Here is a 21,217-nt window from a genome sequence, read left to right as displayed (position 1 = left end):
ATTGATCACATTTCACTTTCCATATATGACATTTCAGTACTGTGCTATGTAATGGAGTAATTGAATAGCAAATAGCAAATATCCTATTTGACATGTATATTAAGAAATAAGAGATATCCGAAAGTTTCACATTTCAAACATGATATTTGGGTTGAAAAAAAAGTTAATATGACTTATTGAAATAGGTTGCAATCATTTGTATTGTATATGAACATATGTTAATACATAAGTTAATATTTAAGATATTAGAGAAACAGTCGACAGAATTGAAATAAGAGTTATTGTAACTATGTAAATTCATTATCATAATATCAACATAAACAGTTGTGTAAATAATTTAATATGATAAGTTATAAATATCACATTGAACTAACAAGACATGAACTGGATTATGTCATTTGGAACATAATATGAAAAAATACATACCAAACTTATGACATCAAGTGAAATGTGAATATCATATTTCAGATTGTACAAAAATAAAAAATGGATGAAATCAGTTAACTAACTTAATATGATATGTTAAAATTTTGTTATTTACTCAATTTTGTCCTTAATAACATGTGTCATAAAAATTTACAATAAATATGATATTTCATTTTCATCAAATTATATTTGATTTGAATAGGCAAGGATTCTATGTTATATTTCATATGATTAGATTTGACAAACAAAAAACTGAAATATTTCATGAACAACTATGAAATTAAACATGTATACAATGACATATGATATGTCCTACTTCGTAGTACTGAAATATGTTATATAAGATATATCATATTTGACATGTATGAAATGGCATATAGTTCCTATTGTGTGTAGAATAGTATATCAGATGTTGTAACTGTCACATTTCCTTACTATAATATTTTCACATTTCATTATGAACAATAGTGGAAAGAATGAAATGTGATATGTTCCATATATGCCATGTCATTTTTGTAATATAAAATTCAATATTTACATCGCAAATATTGAAAAACATATTTCACATTTGAGTCACATGAGTAATACTTCATGAACAACTATGAGAATTCACATGTATACAATGACATATGATATGTCGTCGTAGGTATTACTGAATTATGTTATTTAAGATATATCATATTTCATATGTATAAAATGACATTGGGTTCCTATTGTGTGTACAATGAAATAAGAGAAGTTGTAACTATAACATGTAATTATCATAATAAGAAATCTCAACATTAGTGCAAATAATGAAATGTGATATGTTCTAGATATAGCATTTCACTTCCATAATATGGAATGCAAATAAAGGCATGGTTATTATTGAAAATCATATTGCACATTCAAGTGACATGATTAATATAATTATTTATTTTGTATGGATAATATTGGTGGATAGATTGAAATATGGGTTGTTGTTAGTATCACATATCATTAGCATAATATGAAATTTCAACAATTGTGGAAAGAATGAAAATGTATATGTTCTCAATATGTCATTTCAATTCCATAATATGAAATGGAATAATTACATAATAAATAGACACAAATTTATTTTAATTTATTTTATATTTCAATTGCTGGATATGAGCGAGTGCTTCACATTTGATAAAACATATTTCAATTGAAAAAAATATGATATTTGCAATATTTGGTATTGATCATATTTCATAGAAGAGGAAATTTTTGAATGTGTTATATCATATTTCACTATTTGGACATTAATACAATGTATGATGGAAAATTGGAATGGAAGATATGAATGAACTTATCGTATTTCGGAAATAATTTTGTTGTGTTAGCTAGGTTGCAAAAAAATTTGTCGAAAGATGTGTGAACGTTTAGTGCATCATTCAATATTGGTCTCTATGTACTCAACTATTTACATTTCGGCATTAGTAGTGTGCCGTCTTTTTAAAAAACCATATTAGTATAAGTGAACTGAAAGCAAACCGGGTAAAGTGATAAATGCAGTCTTACACAAGAGGGCAGAGTTACATTTTGAAACCTAGTAGTGTGGCGTTGTGTAAATATTTTATATTATGGTAGGTCAAATCAAAGGCCAGGGTGTACTGTGAAAAGTAGGAAGTGACCTGACAAGGATGGATGGCTCCAGATGCATGTGAGTAAATGAGAAAGCTGTACAAATGACCAACTTGTTAGAATCCAATGACCAGTGGGGGATATAAGAGTGCGGAAGGAACACACAGATCTCACAAAGCAAAATGTTGCAACCGGGTAATTCTTCTGGATCTTCAAGCTCTAGGTCTGGTAGAAGGGTGTACAAGTCAGTTAGAGATGGTAGAAGCTTGGATCCACCAGAGCCGAGGTGTGCTTGCAAGGTTGAGGCGAGGAAGATGATGTCTCGCACCCCACGGAATCCAGATCGAGAATACCTTTCATGTGGAAGCACTGTGAGTTGATGTTCATCTTTACTGTGTTTTGCATCTTGCCAGAAATCTAATTATCATCCCCAACTAATTTATTTATGAGCAGCCAGGAAGATGTAGCATTTGGATTTGGAGAGATATATTAATGGAGTACGTTGAGGAAATGCTGGATTATTGTGGAGCTCCACTTAAGGAGATGCTTGATGATGCAAACAGAAAGCTTGCTGATCAAGCTAGATTAATTAATTCCCTGCGGTTGAAGATTGAACAAGATTCTAGTGATAGAGAGCAGGAGGTTGGAGAGGTCAGAGGTTGTATAACAAAGCTTGAAGGATCAGTGAGAAGGTTGAAGATGTTCATATGGGGAACAATCCTTTTGGTATCAAGTTGGTTAGCTATAGAAGGATCTGCTTCAAGTCTGGTGACTATACTGTTAGCTGTAACGTCTATGTATGTTGTTGTAGGCTAGCTTTGAACACCTATCCGTGTGAACCAATATGTAATGTTATTCTATAATGATGTATGATTAACTAGTTAAGCTTGCTTTTGTCATGGCATTATGCAACTGGCCAACGTAGTGCGAGAGATTTTTCTATTGGTATATCATTTCTATTAATTGAAATCAAATTTGGAAAGACATGTATGGAATGAAATTTTTAACAAGATAGGTAGAACATCAGTTTAATTTTCAGTGAAACGAGTAACATACATAATTGGTATGCCAACAGGAGTATGTGATGTCGCATTTCACATAGCAAAACAAAATTGAATAAGTAACTTAGTGTGACATTTGAGACATACGTTCAGACAAAAGTTTGTTGTGATTCCCCAAAATAATTGCTTCATATGATTGGGATAAATCTTTGTACTTGAGATTATTTCTTTGTAAGCTATGATACAGAAATTAAGCATGATACAGAATTTGGGTGTAATATCGAGTGTTTGATAGCATAAATATAAAGACATTTATATACAGCATGAAGTTTAGCTGTGAGACAAAATTTTCCTTTCAGCACCAACAAGCAGCATACAAGTTATTTTCTTCATATGATGGGGAACAATGTTTGCACTTAAGAGAACGTTTTAGATATGTATGATACATCATTTTAGAATGATAGAGATTGTGAGTGAAATTAGTAGTGTTTGTAGGGGAAATATGAGATACATAAAGTGATTGCAAGACAACAAGAAGTCATGCTGTCATTTCCTTACATACTGTCAATACAAACATTGTTTTGAAAGCAGGGGATAACCATAGTAGTTTATAAGTACCATACATAACGGGGCTTGCATGGAATGAACATTGTTCATTTCAAATGAAACTAGTACATCATATGAAATAAGTAGCAGTACATAGCGAATGCTGCATATGTAAGAAAGCGGGTGAGGAATCAGTCTATTGTTGTCTTCACAGATGATGCTAACTTCTTAATCTCAGGCCTCCTTGGGTTGAGATCATTGAAGCGGTGGTAAACAAGGATATAGCAAATTTCCTTCCTGAAGACATCCATTACCCACTGTATGGAAGCAAGGAAAAGTTAATAGGGGATGAAGTTGTACATATGAAGTTGTGATTTTATAGAACATTGTAAGAACATTTATGTGTGTTGAATAGTAAACCTTGTAATTTCCAATGAGCTCTTTGCCATTGTGACACAGAAGGACTTTAATAACCCAGAAACCACAGTCATCACTGCATAATAATAATTATTAGTATTTCATTATATTATTGAAGAAGTATATAACAAAATATGTAGTATGCATACTTGTTTGTTTGTTTTCCAGCATAACAATACTTCTTCTGGAATTCCGTAAATGCGAAAGTACTCTTTTGGAGACAATCATTCAATGCTTTTTGGAGATTGCTGGCCTGCAATTTGATTAAAAAGTTTGGGAATAAAAAGTATTTATGTAAGACATATAAGGTAAAAACTAATTACAAAAATATCATAATTAGGAAAACTGAAATAAAACTAGTAACGGAACGACATACCATGTTCTCCAAGATAACCTTGTGCGGGTCTTGACCTTCTTTCACTTCTAAGTTAGAGTCATAAATTTCAATTGTGTTCTGCGTGAGGTTAATGACCGCCAGAGTCCAATGGCAGTCAGATAGTGTAGGGAGAAATAGCTTGAAAACATAAGTAAGAATTTGTTTATTAGTAACATGTACTGACATAAGAATGGAAAAATGTAGATGGTGAAAGATTACCTGCTCAACATTTTCAAGTTGCAACTTACTAAGCTTCTTGCATAGATATGCATGGTTGCATTTATTTTGTTTTCTGAGCAATTCGGTCTAAAGCAGAATGAAGATTGGTTAGATAACAAGAATGTAATGAAAAGTATGCGTAATAACAATAAAGAGTGCTTACTATAACTGTCTGGTCCAATATGACCTTGGTCTTTGATCCCCAATCATACATAAGTGCCACGGACAGTAACCACATCATATTTTTGCACATCTTTCCTTTAGGCATTAGGCATTGTACTAACTCTCTTTCTGTTACAGAAGCTGGACCTATCCTTATCTTGGTACCACCTGTGTCATTATCGTTGCGTCGTCGTGTCTTACGTAATCCTCGGAACTTGCTGCTAGCCACCAGAGTATTGTACAGGGCGTTCAACTTCTTCACCGGATATTGCTTCTTCTTTACGAGCTCAGATATACCTTCGGCGATCTCCTCTTTGTTTTGATAACGCTGTTTTCTCATCTTCATAGAAGGATTTATGCTACCAGCATAATCAAAATTTCTCCATCTGGTAATGGCTCAACAAGCTTAGAGATGTGCTTACAATCTATTGTTTTAGGAGATGAAGGTTCCTCGTGCAATACCCTCGATGCGACTATAGCTCCCACGTGTCGAGGCACGACTTAGAGACATAATCGCATTGAAGGCATATGTCGCAAGTTAGGCAATCTTCACAACATCCCATGTAATATAAATCATAAAGGGGAGATAGCATAGTTGGCTTACACTCGCCACGTCAATCAAGTACATAAATAACATTACATCATCCAAACACTCATGGCCCGACTACGGCGCCAAAATAAAAGATAACCCAACATGCGACACGATCCCGATCACCCCCAACTGGGCACCACTACTGATCATCAGGAAAAGAAACATAGTATCGCTGAGAGTCCTCGTCGAACTCCCACTTGAGCTCAAGCGCGTCACCTGGAGCGGAATCATCAGGCCCTGCATCTGGTGTAATAGTAATCTGTGAGCCACAGGGACTCAGCAATCTCGCACCCTCGCGATCAAGACTATTTAAGCTTATAGGTGAGGCAAGGTAAATATGTGGAGCTGCAACAAGCGACTAGCAAAATATGGTGGCTAACTTATTCGCAAAAGAGAGCGAGAAGAGGAGGCAAAGCGCGAGCGAGAAACTAGAGAACAACCTGCGCAAAGATTACTCCAACACCGTGTCCACTTCCCGGACTCCACCGAGAAGAGGCCATCATGGTAACACACTCAGTTGATTCATTTTAATTAAGTTAAGGTTCAAGTTATCTACAACCGGACATTAACAAATTCCCATCTGCCCATAACCGCGGGCACGACTTTCGAAAGTTCAAATCCCTGCAGGGGAGTCCCAACTTAGCCCATGACAAGCTCTCACGGTCAACGAAGGAATAGACCTCCTCCCAAGACATTCCGATCAGACTCAGTATCTCGGTTCTTCAAGACACTTTGACAGGTTAAAACAAGACCAGCAACACCGCCCGAATGTGCCGACAAATCCCGATAGGAGCTGCACATATCTCGTTCTCAGGGCACACTCAGATGAGACTAGCTACGAGTAAAACCAACCCTCAAGTTCCCCCGAGTTGGCCCCGCAGGCAGCTCAGTTCGGACCAACACTCAGAGGAGCACTGGCCCGGGGGGGGGGGGGGGGGTTAAAATAAGATGACCCTCGGGCTCCAGAAACCCAAGGGGAAAAGAGGCTAGGTGGAAAATGGTAAAACCAAGGTTGGGCATTGCTGAAAAAGCTTTAATCAAGGCGAACTATCAAGGGGTTCCCATTATAACCCAACCGCGTAAGGAACGCAAAATCCGGGAACATAACACCGATATGACAGAAAACTAGGGCGGCAAGAGTGGAACAAAACACTAGGCGAGAGGCTGAGCCTTCCACCCTTTACCAAGTATATAGATGCATTAAGATACACATGGCAATATAATGATATCTCAACAAGTAAATAAATGTTCCAACAAGGAACGGCCTCCAATCTTCACCTGCAACTAGCAACGCTATAAGAGGGGCTGAGCAAAGTGGTAACATAGCCAATCAACGGTTTGCTAGGACATGGTGGGTTAGAGGTTTTACATGGCAATTTGGGAGGCTTGAAAGCAAATGGTAGGCATCGTAGCATTGGCATAGCAAAAGAGCGAGCAATCTAGCATAGCAAAGATAGTAGTGATTTCGAGGGTATGATCATCTTGCCTGCACAGTTGTCAGAGTTAGCCAACTCAACGGGCTCCTCGTTAGTGAACTCGTTTCCCGGATCTACCCAAACAAGACAAACAAGCAATAAGGACACAATCAACCACGTGCATGGATCAAACAAGATGATGCAATGATGATATGCTATGCGGGATCCGATGCGGGATGCATATGCAAGATATGACAGGAAATGCATGAACCTGGCCTCAACTTGGGAATCCAAGTGTGCCATTGGAAAGATGAGATGAAATCGCTTGAAAATGATATAAAGAACGCCGGAATCGGAGTTACGGTTTGGAAATGGCAAGCGATTCAAATATGACACCGGTCTGCGATTTACAACAAGTAGCCATCTAAATGCAATGAGATGAACATGCTACAGCACCCAAACATGGCAACAAAATACATGGCAGGGATGCATTCAAGATGCTTAACAAAAGTCTAGCACTGAGCTACGGCCAATTCATCCAATAACAGGTCCAAACAAGCATGGCAAAAATGCATATGGCAAACAGATCTCAGACTTAGTGAAATTAACACGTGTCTGGAATTTCAGATCAGGTAGCACTCTTCGGAGCAACAAAACTACATGCTACAGGACCTGAACATGGCAAAGTAAAGCATGGCATGGAGATACTCAAAGATCTTAACAAAAGTCCCTTGGTGACCTTGAGCCAAAAGGGATCAGAAAATACAATTGCAAGCATGTGAACATAGCAAAAACATAATCAGTTTTCAGACTTAGTGAAAACTGGCACATGCTGAAACATAACTCAAGTAGGCATGTTTACGAGCTCGATGCACTCACTACGGTGCAAGTCATGGAAAGCTAAGAATACACCCGTCAAGAATACACAAAATGCAAGCTAGACATGGCAAGAACAATAGCATAGCATGCACGAACCAACTACAACATCATCGGCAAAATTGCAAACAAGTTGACAATCTGCCCAGATTCACAAAGTAGCAAAAGTAGAGCTCGATTGACTCAAGCTAGGGTGCTCCATAATTGCAAAAAAAGACATGGATGGATAGAGCACTACAATATTAACAAAACATCCTTACTGATTATCCTCAAAAGAGGCACGGATCACTAGGAAACAACATGAACATATGAGCATATGAGATAAACAGATCAAGGACTTAGTGGAATTGCTAAGTCCCTGAAAACAGAATTAACAAGTGCACCACTTTGCAAGCTTGTGCAAGTCACCACACACATCACAAAAATACATGGGTTGCACCTCTGGAAAGATGACAAAACCCTTAACAAAACATATGTAGAACTCATGGGCATAGCATGCACACAATAATCATGGCAAAAATGACAAAAACCTAAATGGAGTAGCAGATCTGACAATTATCTCAAGTATCCCTCTTCTAACAAAATTTTGGGCATCAAGATGAACTCAAATGAAAATGATGCAATGGAATGAAATGATGTACTCTTCGAGATGAACATTTTGATATGTTATATGCCAAAAACGGAGTTACGGATGCGGAGATACAAGGCTATGAACATGAGCATATGGACTAGAAAATCCGGGGACTTAGTGAAAAAACAACCTCTCTCAGATCTAGGGTTTCGGTGGCACGCGAACCGAGGCAGCGGCGCATTGTTCACCGGCAGCGGGGACAGCGTCGGAGGAGGCGGCGGAGGCGGCGGCTTGCGCGGCGGCGGCGGCGGCGGAGATCCGCGGGGGCGCGGCGCGAGGCGGCGGACGGCGGCGGCGGCGGTGGGCGGCGGCGCCGATGGCCTCGGGTGGCCGGCCGCGAGGAGGGTGGTGGCGCCCTCGGGTGAGAGGAGGCGGGCGATGTGGGCCACGGAGGATCGGAGGCGGCTACGGGCCGCGGGGGCCCCGGCCGGGCCTCGGCGGCGGCGGCGCGCCACGTGGCAGCTTGCCACTGGTGCGGGCGGGCGGCGGACGGTGTCCGGCCGGCACGGACGTGTCCGGCGCGGCGCGGGGTGGATTTTTAGGGTTAGAGGAAGGGGAAGATCCGCGAATTTCGGGAGGGGACTTTAAATAGAGGTAGAGGGAGCTAGGAGAGTCCAAATGAGGTGCGGTTTTCGGCCACGCAATCGTGATCAAACGATATAGATGATGGAGCAGGTTAAGGTGGGTTTTGGGCCAAAATGGAGGGGTGTTGGGCTGCAACACACATGAGGCCTTTTCGGTCCGTCGGTTAACCGTTGGAGTATCAAACGAAGTCCAAATGATACGAAACTTGATAGGCGGTCTACCGGTAGTAAACCAAGGCTGCTTGGCAAGTCTCGGTCCAATCCGGGAATGTTAAATCCCCACACACGAAAGAAAGCTAGAAATGACCACCAGAGGAGAACGAAGCGCCGGAATGCAAAACAGACAACGGGGAAAATGCTCGAATGCATGAGATGAACACGTATGCAAATGAAATGCACATGATGACATGATATGAGATGCATGACAACGACAACAACACACGGAGACAAAAACCGGAACCCAAGGAAATAAATTAACTTAACGCCGGAAACGGCAAGAGTTGGAGTACAAATTGGGAAAGTTACATCCGGGGTGTTACAACACTCCACCACTACGAAAGGATCTCGTCCTGAGATCTAGGACTGAAAGAATGCCGGGTGATGGGGTTGTGTACCTAGGGTAGGATCATGGATCTGATCCAAGTAACTTACCCTAGGACATCCTTAGAAGAGGTCGCCTTCCAGTCGACCAACGAGGATTCACTCGACTGGCCTGAAGGACTCGACCACGAAGACTCACTCGACCACCAGGAGGTCAAGAGGCACTCTGCACTGCAACGGCCTGTAATCAAGTAGACTTTATGATAGTAAAGGCACTTTATGTGGGGCGTTACCAGTAACGCCCCAGACTTAACTCACCTTAAACCCTCTCCTGCGTGGGCTGGCTGGGGTCCTGGCGCACTCTATATAAGCCACCCCCCTCCACAGGCAGAGGGGTTCGGCACCTTGTAGTTCATACATTCATAATCCACTCGACCGCCTCCGGGCTCCGAGACGTAGGGCTGTTACTTCTTCCGAGAAGGGCCTGAACTCGTACATCCTTTGTGCTTACAACCTCTCCATAGCTAGGACCTTGCCTCTCCATACCTACCCCCCACTCTACTGTCAGGCTTAGAACCACGACAGTTGGCGCCCACCGTGGGGCCGGTGTTTTAGCGATTTTGTGGAGAAGTTGCGATCCTTCCGAGTACTTTCATCATGGTGTCTGCTGGAGTTTTGGTCAAGGGTCAAGAGATCCGTCTCGGCACTCTCACCTTCATCGCCGACGACTCCGCATGGCTCCAGGAGGCTCCACTCGACGTAGATGCGCTCCCCGTCCGCGGTGCGACGCATTTTCGCGCATGTGTCCGCGGCGTTCTGTTGCGGCAACCGTCGACCCAGTATCGGTCGGCTCCTCCATCGTCCACCCTCCCGGTCTCCCGCCAGCGCAAGCGCTCAGGCCGGTCGAGGCTTCAGCGATGGGTGAGTCACGCGGTGGCTCGCCAATCGGCCACTACCCAAGTTGCGGCAATCGAGCCCAACGAATCTCTCTACGGCTTGTTCGATCAGTCGACTGGCTCCGTAGAGACTGCATCCGAGTGCGGAAGCAGTGATCCAGCGGCGGAAATCTTGATGGTCGACGGGCCCCACAGCCCTCCTGGCTTCGCCCGTGGTGGTGGAGCAGGTGACGGCGGCGACCCTGCACGAGGCTACGAAGAGTACCAGCCCGAGCCACTCGACTCTCTGCAAAGAGAGGAACTTCGCCGCAGGAACGAGGATCCCCTGCGTATTCCCATCGCAGGAGAAACCCCCGAGGCTCGTGCCTTGGAGGAGGCGCGTCTGGCCAATTTGGCCGAGCGCACTCGACTGGAGAACCTTCAGCGAGCACTCGACGAGCGCGCGCGGCAACGAGTTCCCGACACCAGTCGACGTCAACTCTTCCCGCCGACTCAGGTATATCGAACCCCAATTCAGAATTTAGCAGCTGCGACCCGTATAGCAGAGTCCATCCAGCCTTCGCAGTCGGAAGCTGGCAGAGGTTTGCTGCAGATCAGGGATCTGCTCCGGGCAGCAGGAGATCAGAATTCAGCCGTGTCTCAGTCGCGCAACAGAATTCACAGTCGATCTGTCACTGTGAATACGGTTCAGTCGGCTCACAGCCCCAGATCGCCTCCGCGGCGCGAAGGGCGTGAGAATCGGCGAGATCAATATGGCGACAGACTCGACCGAGATGATAGGCGTCGAGTGCCCTATTCCCCTCCGAGGGGTGGGTCTTACGCTCCTCGGCAGCCAGATGATAGGCGTCAGTACAGTACAGGGCGTAGGGTTCCAGTTGACCCCAGAGAGCCAGGCTTCGACGCGCGATCCATTATCGTGCAAGGGTTGGTCGACCGGAACAGAGCCCATCGAGGCGCACTCGACAGAGATGTACCCACAAGCAGTCGAGTGCATGTTTCTGGTCCTGAATGTTTCAGCAGAGCTATCAGAGCCGCAGTTATCCCCCCCAATTTCAGGTTGGCAACAGGAGTCAGCAAGTTCACTGGTGAGTCTAAGCCTGAAACTTGGCTTGAAGACTACCGAGTGGCAGTTCAGATCGGTGGTGGGAACGACGAGGTGGCCATGAAGCATTTGCCCCTCATGTTGGAAGGTTCTGCCAGGGCATGGTTGACTCAATTACCTCCTAGCAGCATTTACACTTGGGAAGATCTGTCCCGAGTGTTTGTCAGAACGTTTGAAGGAACTTGCAAGCGACCAGCTGGATTGACAGAGTTGCAAGTTTGCGTGCAGAAAACTAATGAGACTCTCAGAGAGTATATTCAGAGGTGGATCACTTTGCACCACACTGTGGAAAATGTCTCTGATCATCAGGCAGTATGCGCCTTCAAAGACGGTGTCAAGAACAGAGAACTGAGTTTGAAATTTGGTCGAACCGGTGACATGACCTTGAGTCGGATGATGGAGATTGCTACCAAGTACGCCAACGGCGAAGAAGAAGACCGACTCCGAAGCGGCAAGCACAAGCCGAGTCAGTCGGAAAAGGGAAACACCAGTCGGAAACAGAAGCGGAAGGCTGAACCGGCAGCTCCTGGAGAGGCTCTGGCCGTGACTCAAGGAAAGCTTAAGGGGAAACCAAAAGGATCCTGGAACCCCAAGAAGGTAAAGGATAAAGAAGGGAACGACGTGATGGATATGCCATGTCACATTCACACGAAGAAAGACGAAGAGGGGAATATCATTTACCCAAAGCACACCACTCGCCAATGTCGACTCCTGATCCAGCAGTTTCAGGGAAAACAGTCTAAGGACAAGGAGAAGGAGTCGGACAAGGCCGAAGACAAAGAGGACAGTGAGGGAGGATATCCGCATATCAACTCCACTCTGATGATCTTTGCAGATGTGGAAAGCAGAAGTCGACTGAAAGTGATTAACCGAGAGGTGAACATGGTTGCCCCAGCAAAGGCAAATTATCTGAAGTGGTCTCAAACACCCATCACATTCGACCAATCTGATCACCCGACTCATATTGCCACCCCTGGGAGGCAAGCTTTGGTGGTCGATCCAGTTGTCGAAGGCACTCGACTGACAAAGGTGCTGATGGATGGTGGAAGTGGGCTGAACTTATTGTATGCAGACACATTGAAAGGTATGGGCATTCCGATGTCCCGACTGAGCACTAGTAACATGAGCTTCCATGGAGTTATACCAGGGAAGAAGGCCGAGTCACTCGGCCAGATAGCTTTGGACGTAGTGTTTGGTGATTCGAAGCATTTTCGCAAAGAAAAGTTGACGTTTGAGGTCGTGGATTTTCAAAGTGCATATCATGCCATTTTGGGGAGACCAGCCTATGCACGGTTCATGGCTCGACCATGTTACGTGTACCTCAAATTGAAGATGCCCGGTCCCAAAGGTGTGATCACTGTCACCGGTGATAGGAAAAAGGCAGAGGAGTGCTTTCAGAAGGGCTCCAAGATTGCCGATTCCCAAGTGACAGCGGTCGAGTTCGAAGAATACAAGCAAAACGCAGATCCGAGTGACTTGCTGCGATCCAAGAAGCCCGCCACAGAGTCTGCATTCCAGTCGTCCGGTGAGACGAAGCCTGTTCACATTCACCCGACCGACCCCGAAGCAGCTCCGACCCGCATCTCCACAACACTCGACCCAAAATAGGAAGAAGCGCTCATCCAGTTCCTCCGTGAGAACTGGGACATTTTTGCATGGAAGCCCGCTGACATGCCAGGTGTTCCCAGGGGACTGGCTGAGCATCGCCTAAGAGTCGACTCGTCTGCAAAACCAGTCAAAGAGCATCTTCGGCGGTCCGCCGTCCAGAAGAGAAAGGCCATCGGTGAAGAAGTGGCTCGACTGTTGGCGGCAGGATTTATCCGAGAGATATACCACTCCGAGTGGCTCGCTAATGTCGTCATGGTTCCTAAGAAGGACAAGTCGCTCCGAATGTGCATTGATTTCAAGCACATCAACCGGGCCTGCCCGAAAGATCACTTTCCTCTCCCTCGCATAGATCAAATTGTTGACTCGACCGCGGGATGCGAGAGGTTGTCTTTTTTAGATGCTTACTCCGGGTACCACCAGATCCGTCTGTACGGGCCCGATGAGGTAAAAACAGCTTTCATCACTCCATTCGGGTGCTTCTGCTATATCACCATGCCATTCGGCCTCAAGAATGCCGGAGCCACATTTATGCGAATGATTCAGAAGTGTCTACTCACTCAAATCAGTCGGAATGTGGAAGCTTATATGGATGATATTGTTGTCAAGTCACGAAAAGGTTCCGACCTGCTCGCTGACCTCGCCGAAACATTTGCCAACCTCAGAAGGTATGATATCAAGCTCAATCCATCAAAGTGCACATTTGGAGTTCCTGGTGGCAAGTTACTCGGTTTTCTCGTTTCCGAACGGGGAATCGACGCTAACCCAGAGAAGATTGGCACTATTCTCCGAATGAAACGCCCTGTGCGAGTGCACGATGTCCAGAAGCTTACTGGATGCTTGGCCGCATTAAGTCGATTCATCTCACGACTCGGTGAAAAGGCACTGCCTCTTTACCGACTGATGAAGAAGGCTGACAAGTTCGAGTGGACTCCAGAAGCTGATGCAGCGTTTGCCGAGCTAAAAGCTCTGCTCTCCACCCAGCCGGTGCTTGCTGCTCCAATCAGCAAAGAGCCTCTGTTGCTCTACATCGCAGCCACAGGACAAGTCGTCAGTACTGTGCTAACGGTCGAGCGGGAAGAAGAAGGAAAAGCTCTCAAAGTTCAGCGCCCAGTGTATTATTTGTCTGAAGTCTTGACTCCATCCAAGCAGAGATATCCTCATTATCAGAAGCTTGTGTATGGAATATACATGACCACAAAGAAGGTTGCTCATTATTTCTCTGACCATTCCATCACAGTCGTCAGCGACGCTCCACTATCAGAGATTTTGCACAACAGAGATGCAACTGGTCGAGTGGCCAAATGGGCGATTGAACTTCTTCCCCTTGATATCAAGTTTGAGGCAAAGAAAGCCATTAAGTCCCAGGCGATAGCAGATTTCCTCGCCGAGTGGATTGAACAACAGCAACCGACTGAAGTTCACTCGGAGCATTGGACCATGTTTTTTGATGGCTCTAAGATGTTGAATGGTTCCGGTGCTGGGGTTGTCCTGGTTTCCCCCAGAGGAGATAAGCTCAGATATGTGCTCCAGATTCACTTTGATTCCTCCAACAATGAGGCAGAATATGAGGCCCTCCTATATGGGTTGCGCATGGCCATTTCACTCGGCGTCCGTCGCCTAATGGTCTATGGCGACTCGGATTTAGTGGTCAATCAGGTGATGAAAGAGTGGGACGTGAGAAGCCCAGCCATGACTGGATACTGCAGTGCAGTGAGGAAGCTGGAAAAGAAGTTCGAGGGGTTGGAGCTCCATCATATACCCCGACTGAAAAATCAAGCAGCTGATGATCTAGCAAAGATAGGTTCCAAGAGAGAAGCCATTCCGAGTGGTGTGTTCTTGGAGCATATACACACTCCGTCAGTCAAAGAAGATCCTTTCACCGAAGAAACTCCGCAGCCCAAGAGCGCCACAGATCCGACTGAAGTTGAAGTCCCAGCGGTGGTCGACTTGATCATGGAGGTTTTGGTGGTCATTCCCGACTGGACGATTCCGTATGTCGCATATATCTTGAGGAAAGAGCTTCCGGAGGATGAGGAAGAGGCTCGACAGATCGTCCGTCGATCTAAGGCCTTTACCGTAATCAAAGGACAATTATACAGAGAAAGCGCGACTGGAGTCGGTCAGAAGTGCATAACACCAGAAGAAGGTCGACTCATCCTCAATGATATTCACTCGGGGACCTGTGGTCATCATGCGTCCTCTCGGACCATCGTGGCCAAAGCATACCGAGCCGGATTTTACTGGCCCAAGGCGAATGAGATGGCAAAAGAGATAGTGGATAAGTGCGAGGGATGTCAGTTCTACTCGAATATGTCGCACAAGCCTGCGTCAGCTTTGAAGACCATCCCACTCGTCTGGCCTTTTGCAGTTTGGGGGCTGGACATGGTCGGTCCTTTGAGAACAGGACGAAGCGGCTTCACGCATGTACTGGTGGCAGTCGACAAGTTCACCAAGTGGATCGAGGCTAAACCAATCAAGAGCCTTGACACCGGTACTGCTGTTAGCTTCATCAGGGAACTAATATTCAGATATGGAGTCCCGCACAGCATCATTACGGATAACGGGTCGAACTTTGACTCAGAGGAATTCAGAGCTTTCTGCGATTCCCAGGGCACACGGGTCGACTACGCATCAGTCGCCCATCCGCAGTCGAATGGACAAGCAGAGCGAGCTAATGGACTGATTCTTAAGGGATTGAAGCCTCGACTGATGCGTGATCTCAAACACGCGGCTGGAGCTTGGGTCGACGAACTTCCCTCTGTACTCTGGGGACTGCGGACCACACCTAATCGGTCGACCGGAAGAACTCCATTCTTCTTGGTCTATGGAGCTGAAGCGGTCTTGCCGAGTGATCTTCTCCATAATGCTCCCCGAGTTGAAATCTACAACGAAGCAGAAGCTGAACAAGCGCGGCAGGACGCAGTCGACCTTTTAGAGGAAGAAAGGGAGATGGCTCTGATCCGATCGACCATCTACCAACAAGATTCTGCGCCGTTTCCACGCCCGAAATGTGAGAGGTCGAGCCTTCCAGGAAGGGGATTTGGTTCTCCGAGTGGATCAGCACAAACCACACAAGCTTGCTCCTGCTTGGGAAGGCCCCTTCATCGTCACCAAGGTCTCCACAACGGGGCGTACCGTCTTTACAACGTCGAGCATAATATCGACGAGCCCCGAGCTTGGAACGCGGAGCTACTCCGCCCATTTTACACTTAAGTTTTATCACTCGGATGAGTTGCAATAAAGTACTTTTGTAGTTCATGGACCTCAAAATAATAGTGTCATAGTTCCTCCACAATATCTGTCACTTTTTATTTTTATTTTCCAATAAAATTCCCCTCACTCGGAGGCTTAGCTGCGAATCCGTTTCGCCTAAGTTATCAAAATCCTACCGAGTGGTAAGCCAGCCTTCCACTCGGAGGCTTAGCTGCAGCCTTGTGTCGCCTAAGTTATCAAAATCCTGCCGAGTGAAGAGCAATCCTCTCACTCGGAGGCTTAGCTGCAGCCTCGTGCTCGCCTAAGTTATCAAAATCCTACCGAGTGGTAAGCCAGCCTTCCACTCGGAGGCTTAGCTGTAGCCTTGTGCTCGCCTAAGTTATCAAAATCCTGCCGAGTGAAGAGCAATCCTCTCACTCGGAGGCTTAGCTGCAGCCTCGTGCTCGCCTAAGTTATCAAAATCCTGCCGAGTGAAGAGCAATCCTCTCACTCGGGGGCTTAGCTGCAGCCATGTGCTCGTCTAAGTTATCAAAATCCTACCGAGTGGTAAGCCAGCCTTCCACTCGGAGGCTTAGCTGCAGCCTCGTGCTCGCCTAAGTTATAAAAATCCTGCCGAGTGAAGAGCAATCCTCTCACTCGGGGGCTTAGCTGCAGTCCAAGCACTCGCCTAAGTTGTGAAAATCCTACCGAGTGAAGAGCAATCCTCTCACTCGGAGGCTTAGCTGCAGCCTCGTGCTCGCCTAAGTTATCAAAATCCTACCGAGTGGTAAGCCAGCCTTCCACTCGGAGGCTTAGCTGCAGCCTCGTGCTCGCCTAAGTTATAAAAATCCTACCGAGTGAAGAGCAGCCCTCTCACTCGGGGGCTTAGCTGCAGTCCAAGCACTCGCCTAAGTTGTGAAAATCCTACCGAGTGAAGAGCAACCCTCTCACTCGGGGGCTTAGCTGCAGCCCTGTGCTCGCCTAAGTTACAAAAATCCTACCGAGTGAAGAGCAACCCTCTCACTCGGGGGCTTAGCTGCAGTCCAAGCGCTCGCCTAAGGTATAAAAACCCTGCCGAGTGGAGAGCAACCCTCTCATTCGGAGGGCTTAGCTGCAGCCCAGTGCTCGTCTAAGTGGACTAAAGAATAAGCCGATTGCAGCACAGGCACCTTGCTTTGAACCTGCAAAAGACATTCCGAGCCGAAGGCAATCGTATTCAAGCACCAAATCCAAGTTTGAATCGACATCTAAAGGAACCGAAAGTGCTCAGGCGTCAAGCCTGTTAAGGTTTGTCGGTTACAATTTCACTCGGCATACCGAGGCAAATTTAAAGCGTCGAGCCAGAAGAAGTTTTTTACCCCTCCTGTGGAGGGCTGGAAGGTGCAACAAATTCATCAAGGTCAATCCCGTCGGCGATCCGAGTGGCAGCTGCAAGGAAAGTTTCCATAAAGGACCTGAAGTCGTGCTTCTTGGTATTGGCCACCCGAAGGGCCGCCAGCTTCTCTTCTCGCGCATCTTTGCAGTGGACTCGGGCCAGACACAGAGCGACATCTGCACCACACCGAGCCGAGGACTTCTTCCACTCCTGCACTCGACCAGGGATCGTGTTCAAGCGGGCCATCAGCGACTCAAGGTCATTCTGAAGTGTCTCCTCAGGCCAGAGCGTCGAGTCGATGCGAGATGTGGCGGCCTTCAGCCTTGCGAGATAGTCCACGACAGCTGCAACACGAGACTCCAGTCGGAAAACATCCATGGCAACTTCGTCGTTCACCGGAGAATTGACGGGGTCGAGGTTTGGCTCCAGTCGGCTGGTTTCTTCTTCAAAGTTTTGACAAAATTCTGCAAGGGTGATCACTAAGTCAAGGGGATAGTCGAATGGAAAAAGCCACAATTGGAAATATTTGCCAAACATGGAGGTTTACCTTCAAGCATAAGAAACAGCTTCTTGGCAAGGCCACTCAGGAAGGCCTCCAGTTCAGTTTTCTTCTCAGTCAATTTGCTGACTTGGTCGGTCAGGGCAGCTTTATCAGTTTTCAGTCGACTGACCTCCTTGTTGGCAATCCCAAGAGCAGCTTTCAGATTGGTATTGTCTTGTTCGAGCTTGGTGACTGAAGCTAACTTCTCGTCAGCAAGCTTGATCTTCTCAGCTAGCTCAAGGTCTTTCTTCTGCTGGGCCTCCCTTACCTTACCTGCAAGTTACAGCAAGATCAGATTCTGAAACAAGCAAGGGGAAAAGCAGTCGTCAGGGTCTCACCAAACATACCTTCGGTCTCCTCCTTTGCCTTTGTCAGCTTCTCCTGAACCAGCTTCAAGCTCAGCTCGACTTGAGTATGTTTTTGTTCCAGCTCTGAGTAGCGAGCCACAAGATCACAGGAGTTCTGCGAAGAACCAATCGACTAAATGTCAAATATAATTCACTTCCGAGTGAAAAAGGGATAAACACACGTTTCTAAGACTACAGCCAAATACAAGCATTCGACCGTAGTCTCGGGGACTACACCCAGTGGGTGCACTCAGCGTGCCCCCACTAATCCTGTTGAAGACAAAGTCGACCAGTCGACCTCAAAAAAAAAGAGAGATGCATTCTCTAAGACTGTGATCAACTGCAAGCAGTCGACCACAGTCTCGGGGACTACACCCAGTGGGTGCACTCAGCGTGCCCCCACCGGTTTGTGAAATCCAGTCGACATAGTCGACTGAAAGAAAAATTGACGTCATAAAGCCTAAAGCCGACTGCCAGCAGTCGACCTTAGCCTTGGGGACTACACCCAGTGGGTGCACTCAGCGTGCCCCCACCGGTTTGTGAAGTCCAGTCGACCAGTCGACTGACAGAAAGATTGACATCATAAAGCCTAAGGCCGACTGCCAGCAGTCGACCTTAGCCTTGGGGACTACACCCAGCGGGTGCACTCAGCGTGCCCCCGCTAACACGGAGTTTATTCGACACACCCAGTGGGTGACTACTATAAATTCCGGAAAAGAAAAGTTTTTGGTAGCATATCCAACAGAACAAACAGCGGTCGACTGACCTGGACATTGCTTTGGAGGGCAGAACTGGCGTCATAAGCTGCCTGGCTCGCGTCCCGGATGGTCTTCAGCTGCTCCATCATGAGTCCCGCCTGGCGTATTGCCTCCTTCGCTGCGCCAGCTTGGTCCTCTGGGACGTGGTGCGTCGTGAAGAGGGAGGGCTGCTGAGCACTCGTCAGTGGATTTGCGAAGGACACCGTGTGTCGAGTGGTGTTCCCTTCCTCCACAGTCAGAATATCAGGCGCCGTCACATCCTGAGGCACCTTACTGGCGGACGCTTTCCGACTCCTCCTGCGTGTCAGTGGTTCTTCATCCTCGTCGTCGTCAGGGAGATTGATAACAGTGTTGGGTGGAGCTGCGGAGAAGGATCAGGATCAGAGATCGCGAGTCAGCCGACTAAGAACGGTGTTAAGAACACAGTACCTGGATTCGAAGTTGCTGCATCCTCCATCTCGTGGTCATCAGCCCGGGCCGAGGTCTCAGAAGTAGCAGCACTGCAACTCCAAAGGATCAGTCGACTAACTTCAGCGTCGACCAGAGATAAAGTTCGCACAGAATAAGAAAATATGGGCAGCACAATTACCCTGATATGGTGGGGATGGACACCTTCATCTTCGACAGGAGCTTGGTCGGCTTTGGCGGAGCCCCCCTAGGCTGCTTCGGTGCCTTTTCAGTCGGCGCTGGAGAAGTGGTCCTAGGGCGCTTGGTCGACTGCGTCGCAACCCCCTTGCCACGTTCAGTCGAAGGGTCGTGGACGAGCTTCGACCGCCTTTCCGAGCGCGGTGGCACGACCTCCTCCTCTTCCTCCTCGTCTTCGGCGTCATCATCATCGCCGTCGTCATCATCATCGTCGTCGTCGTCCCCTGCAACGTCCGAGTCCCATTCCTCCTCGTCCTGGCTCTCGCCCCCACTCGCCTCACCCTCCTCAGTCGGAGTTTGTGCCCCATTGGGCATCGAGTACAGCTCGGTGAGGGCCTAGCAGATATCCAGACAATGATCAGTCGACCAGTCGGCAGAGTAAACAGAGATGAATGCGACAAGAATGCAGTGGAGAGCAGGGCAAGTGTACCTTATTTGGATCACTGTTGTGGTCGAGTGGAGGAATCCTTCTGGCTCCGCGTGGGTTGTCCTTGTTTCCGGTGACGGCTACCATCCATCTTTCCAGAGTGACATCGTCGACTGCTTCTGGATGGACTCTAGTCTCGTCTTCGGTCCCACAGTACAACCACATGCAGTGGCTCCGGAACTGGAGAGGCTGGATGCGACGCCTGAGGAAAACCTCCAGGAGGTCCATGCCCGTCACTCCCTCCCGAACCAACTGCACCACGCGCTCCATCAACATCTTCACGTCAGCTTTCTCCTCCGGAATCAGCTTCAGAGGGGAAGGCTTGCTCACTCGGTCCATGGTGAACGGAGGGAGTCCACTCGACTGCCCTGGCGTCGACTGGACCTGGCAGTAGAACCAAGTCGACTGCCAGCCTCTGACGGACTCGGGAAAGGTCATGGGCGGGAAGGTGCTCTTATTCCTCACCTGAATCCCCAGGCCTCCGCACATTTGGACGACTCGGGTTCTCTCATCACCTGGGCTCGCCTTCTTCATGGTCTGAGATCGACACGTGAATATATGTTTGAACAAACCCCAGTGCGGTCGACAGCCCAAGAAACCCTCACACATGGACACGAACGCGGCAAGATAGGCAATGGAGTTTGGGGTAAAGTGGTGGAGCTGCGCTCCGAAGAAGTTCAAAAAGCCACGAAAGAAAACACTCGGTGGCAAGGAAAACCCGTGATCAACATGGGTGGCCAAAAGCACACACTCACCCTCTTCTGGCTGGGGCTGCCACTCCTTCCCCGGAAGCCTCGCAGCTCCGTGGGGGATCAAGCCCTCGTTGGCCATGTCGAGGAGGTCATTCTCCGTGATGGTCGACTGGATCCAGTCTCCTTGGACCCAGCCCTTCGGCAGGCGGGATCTGGACGAGGACCCTCCGCGGCTGGTGGATCTTCCCTTCGCCTTCTCCGA

The 21,217-nt window shown here is 47.1% G+C and overlaps 1 protein-coding gene across 1 annotated transcript; it reads left to right on the top strand.

Moving 5' to 3' along the window:
• The first annotated feature begins 2,167 nt into the window (after nt 1-2,167).
• LOC123058036 (uncharacterized) lies at nt 2,168-2,905 on the top strand. Its single transcript, XM_044480872.1, has 2 exons — nt 2,168-2,384; nt 2,467-2,905. Exons 1-2 carry the CDS (start codon nt 2,196-2,198, stop codon nt 2,827-2,829), a joined length of 552 nt encoding a protein of 183 aa, XP_044336807.1. The 5' UTR covers nt 2,168-2,195; the 3' UTR covers nt 2,830-2,905.
• The last annotated feature ends 18,312 nt before the right edge of the window (nt 2,906-21,217 follow it).

This window comes from Triticum aestivum, chromosome 3A, assembly GCF_018294505.1.
Source record: "Triticum aestivum cultivar Chinese Spring chromosome 3A, IWGSC CS RefSeq v2.1, whole genome shotgun sequence".
In the NCBI taxonomy this organism is placed as follows: Eukaryota; Viridiplantae; Streptophyta; class Magnoliopsida; order Poales; family Poaceae; genus Triticum; species Triticum aestivum.
This window is presented reverse-complemented; position numbering and strand designations above follow the sequence as displayed.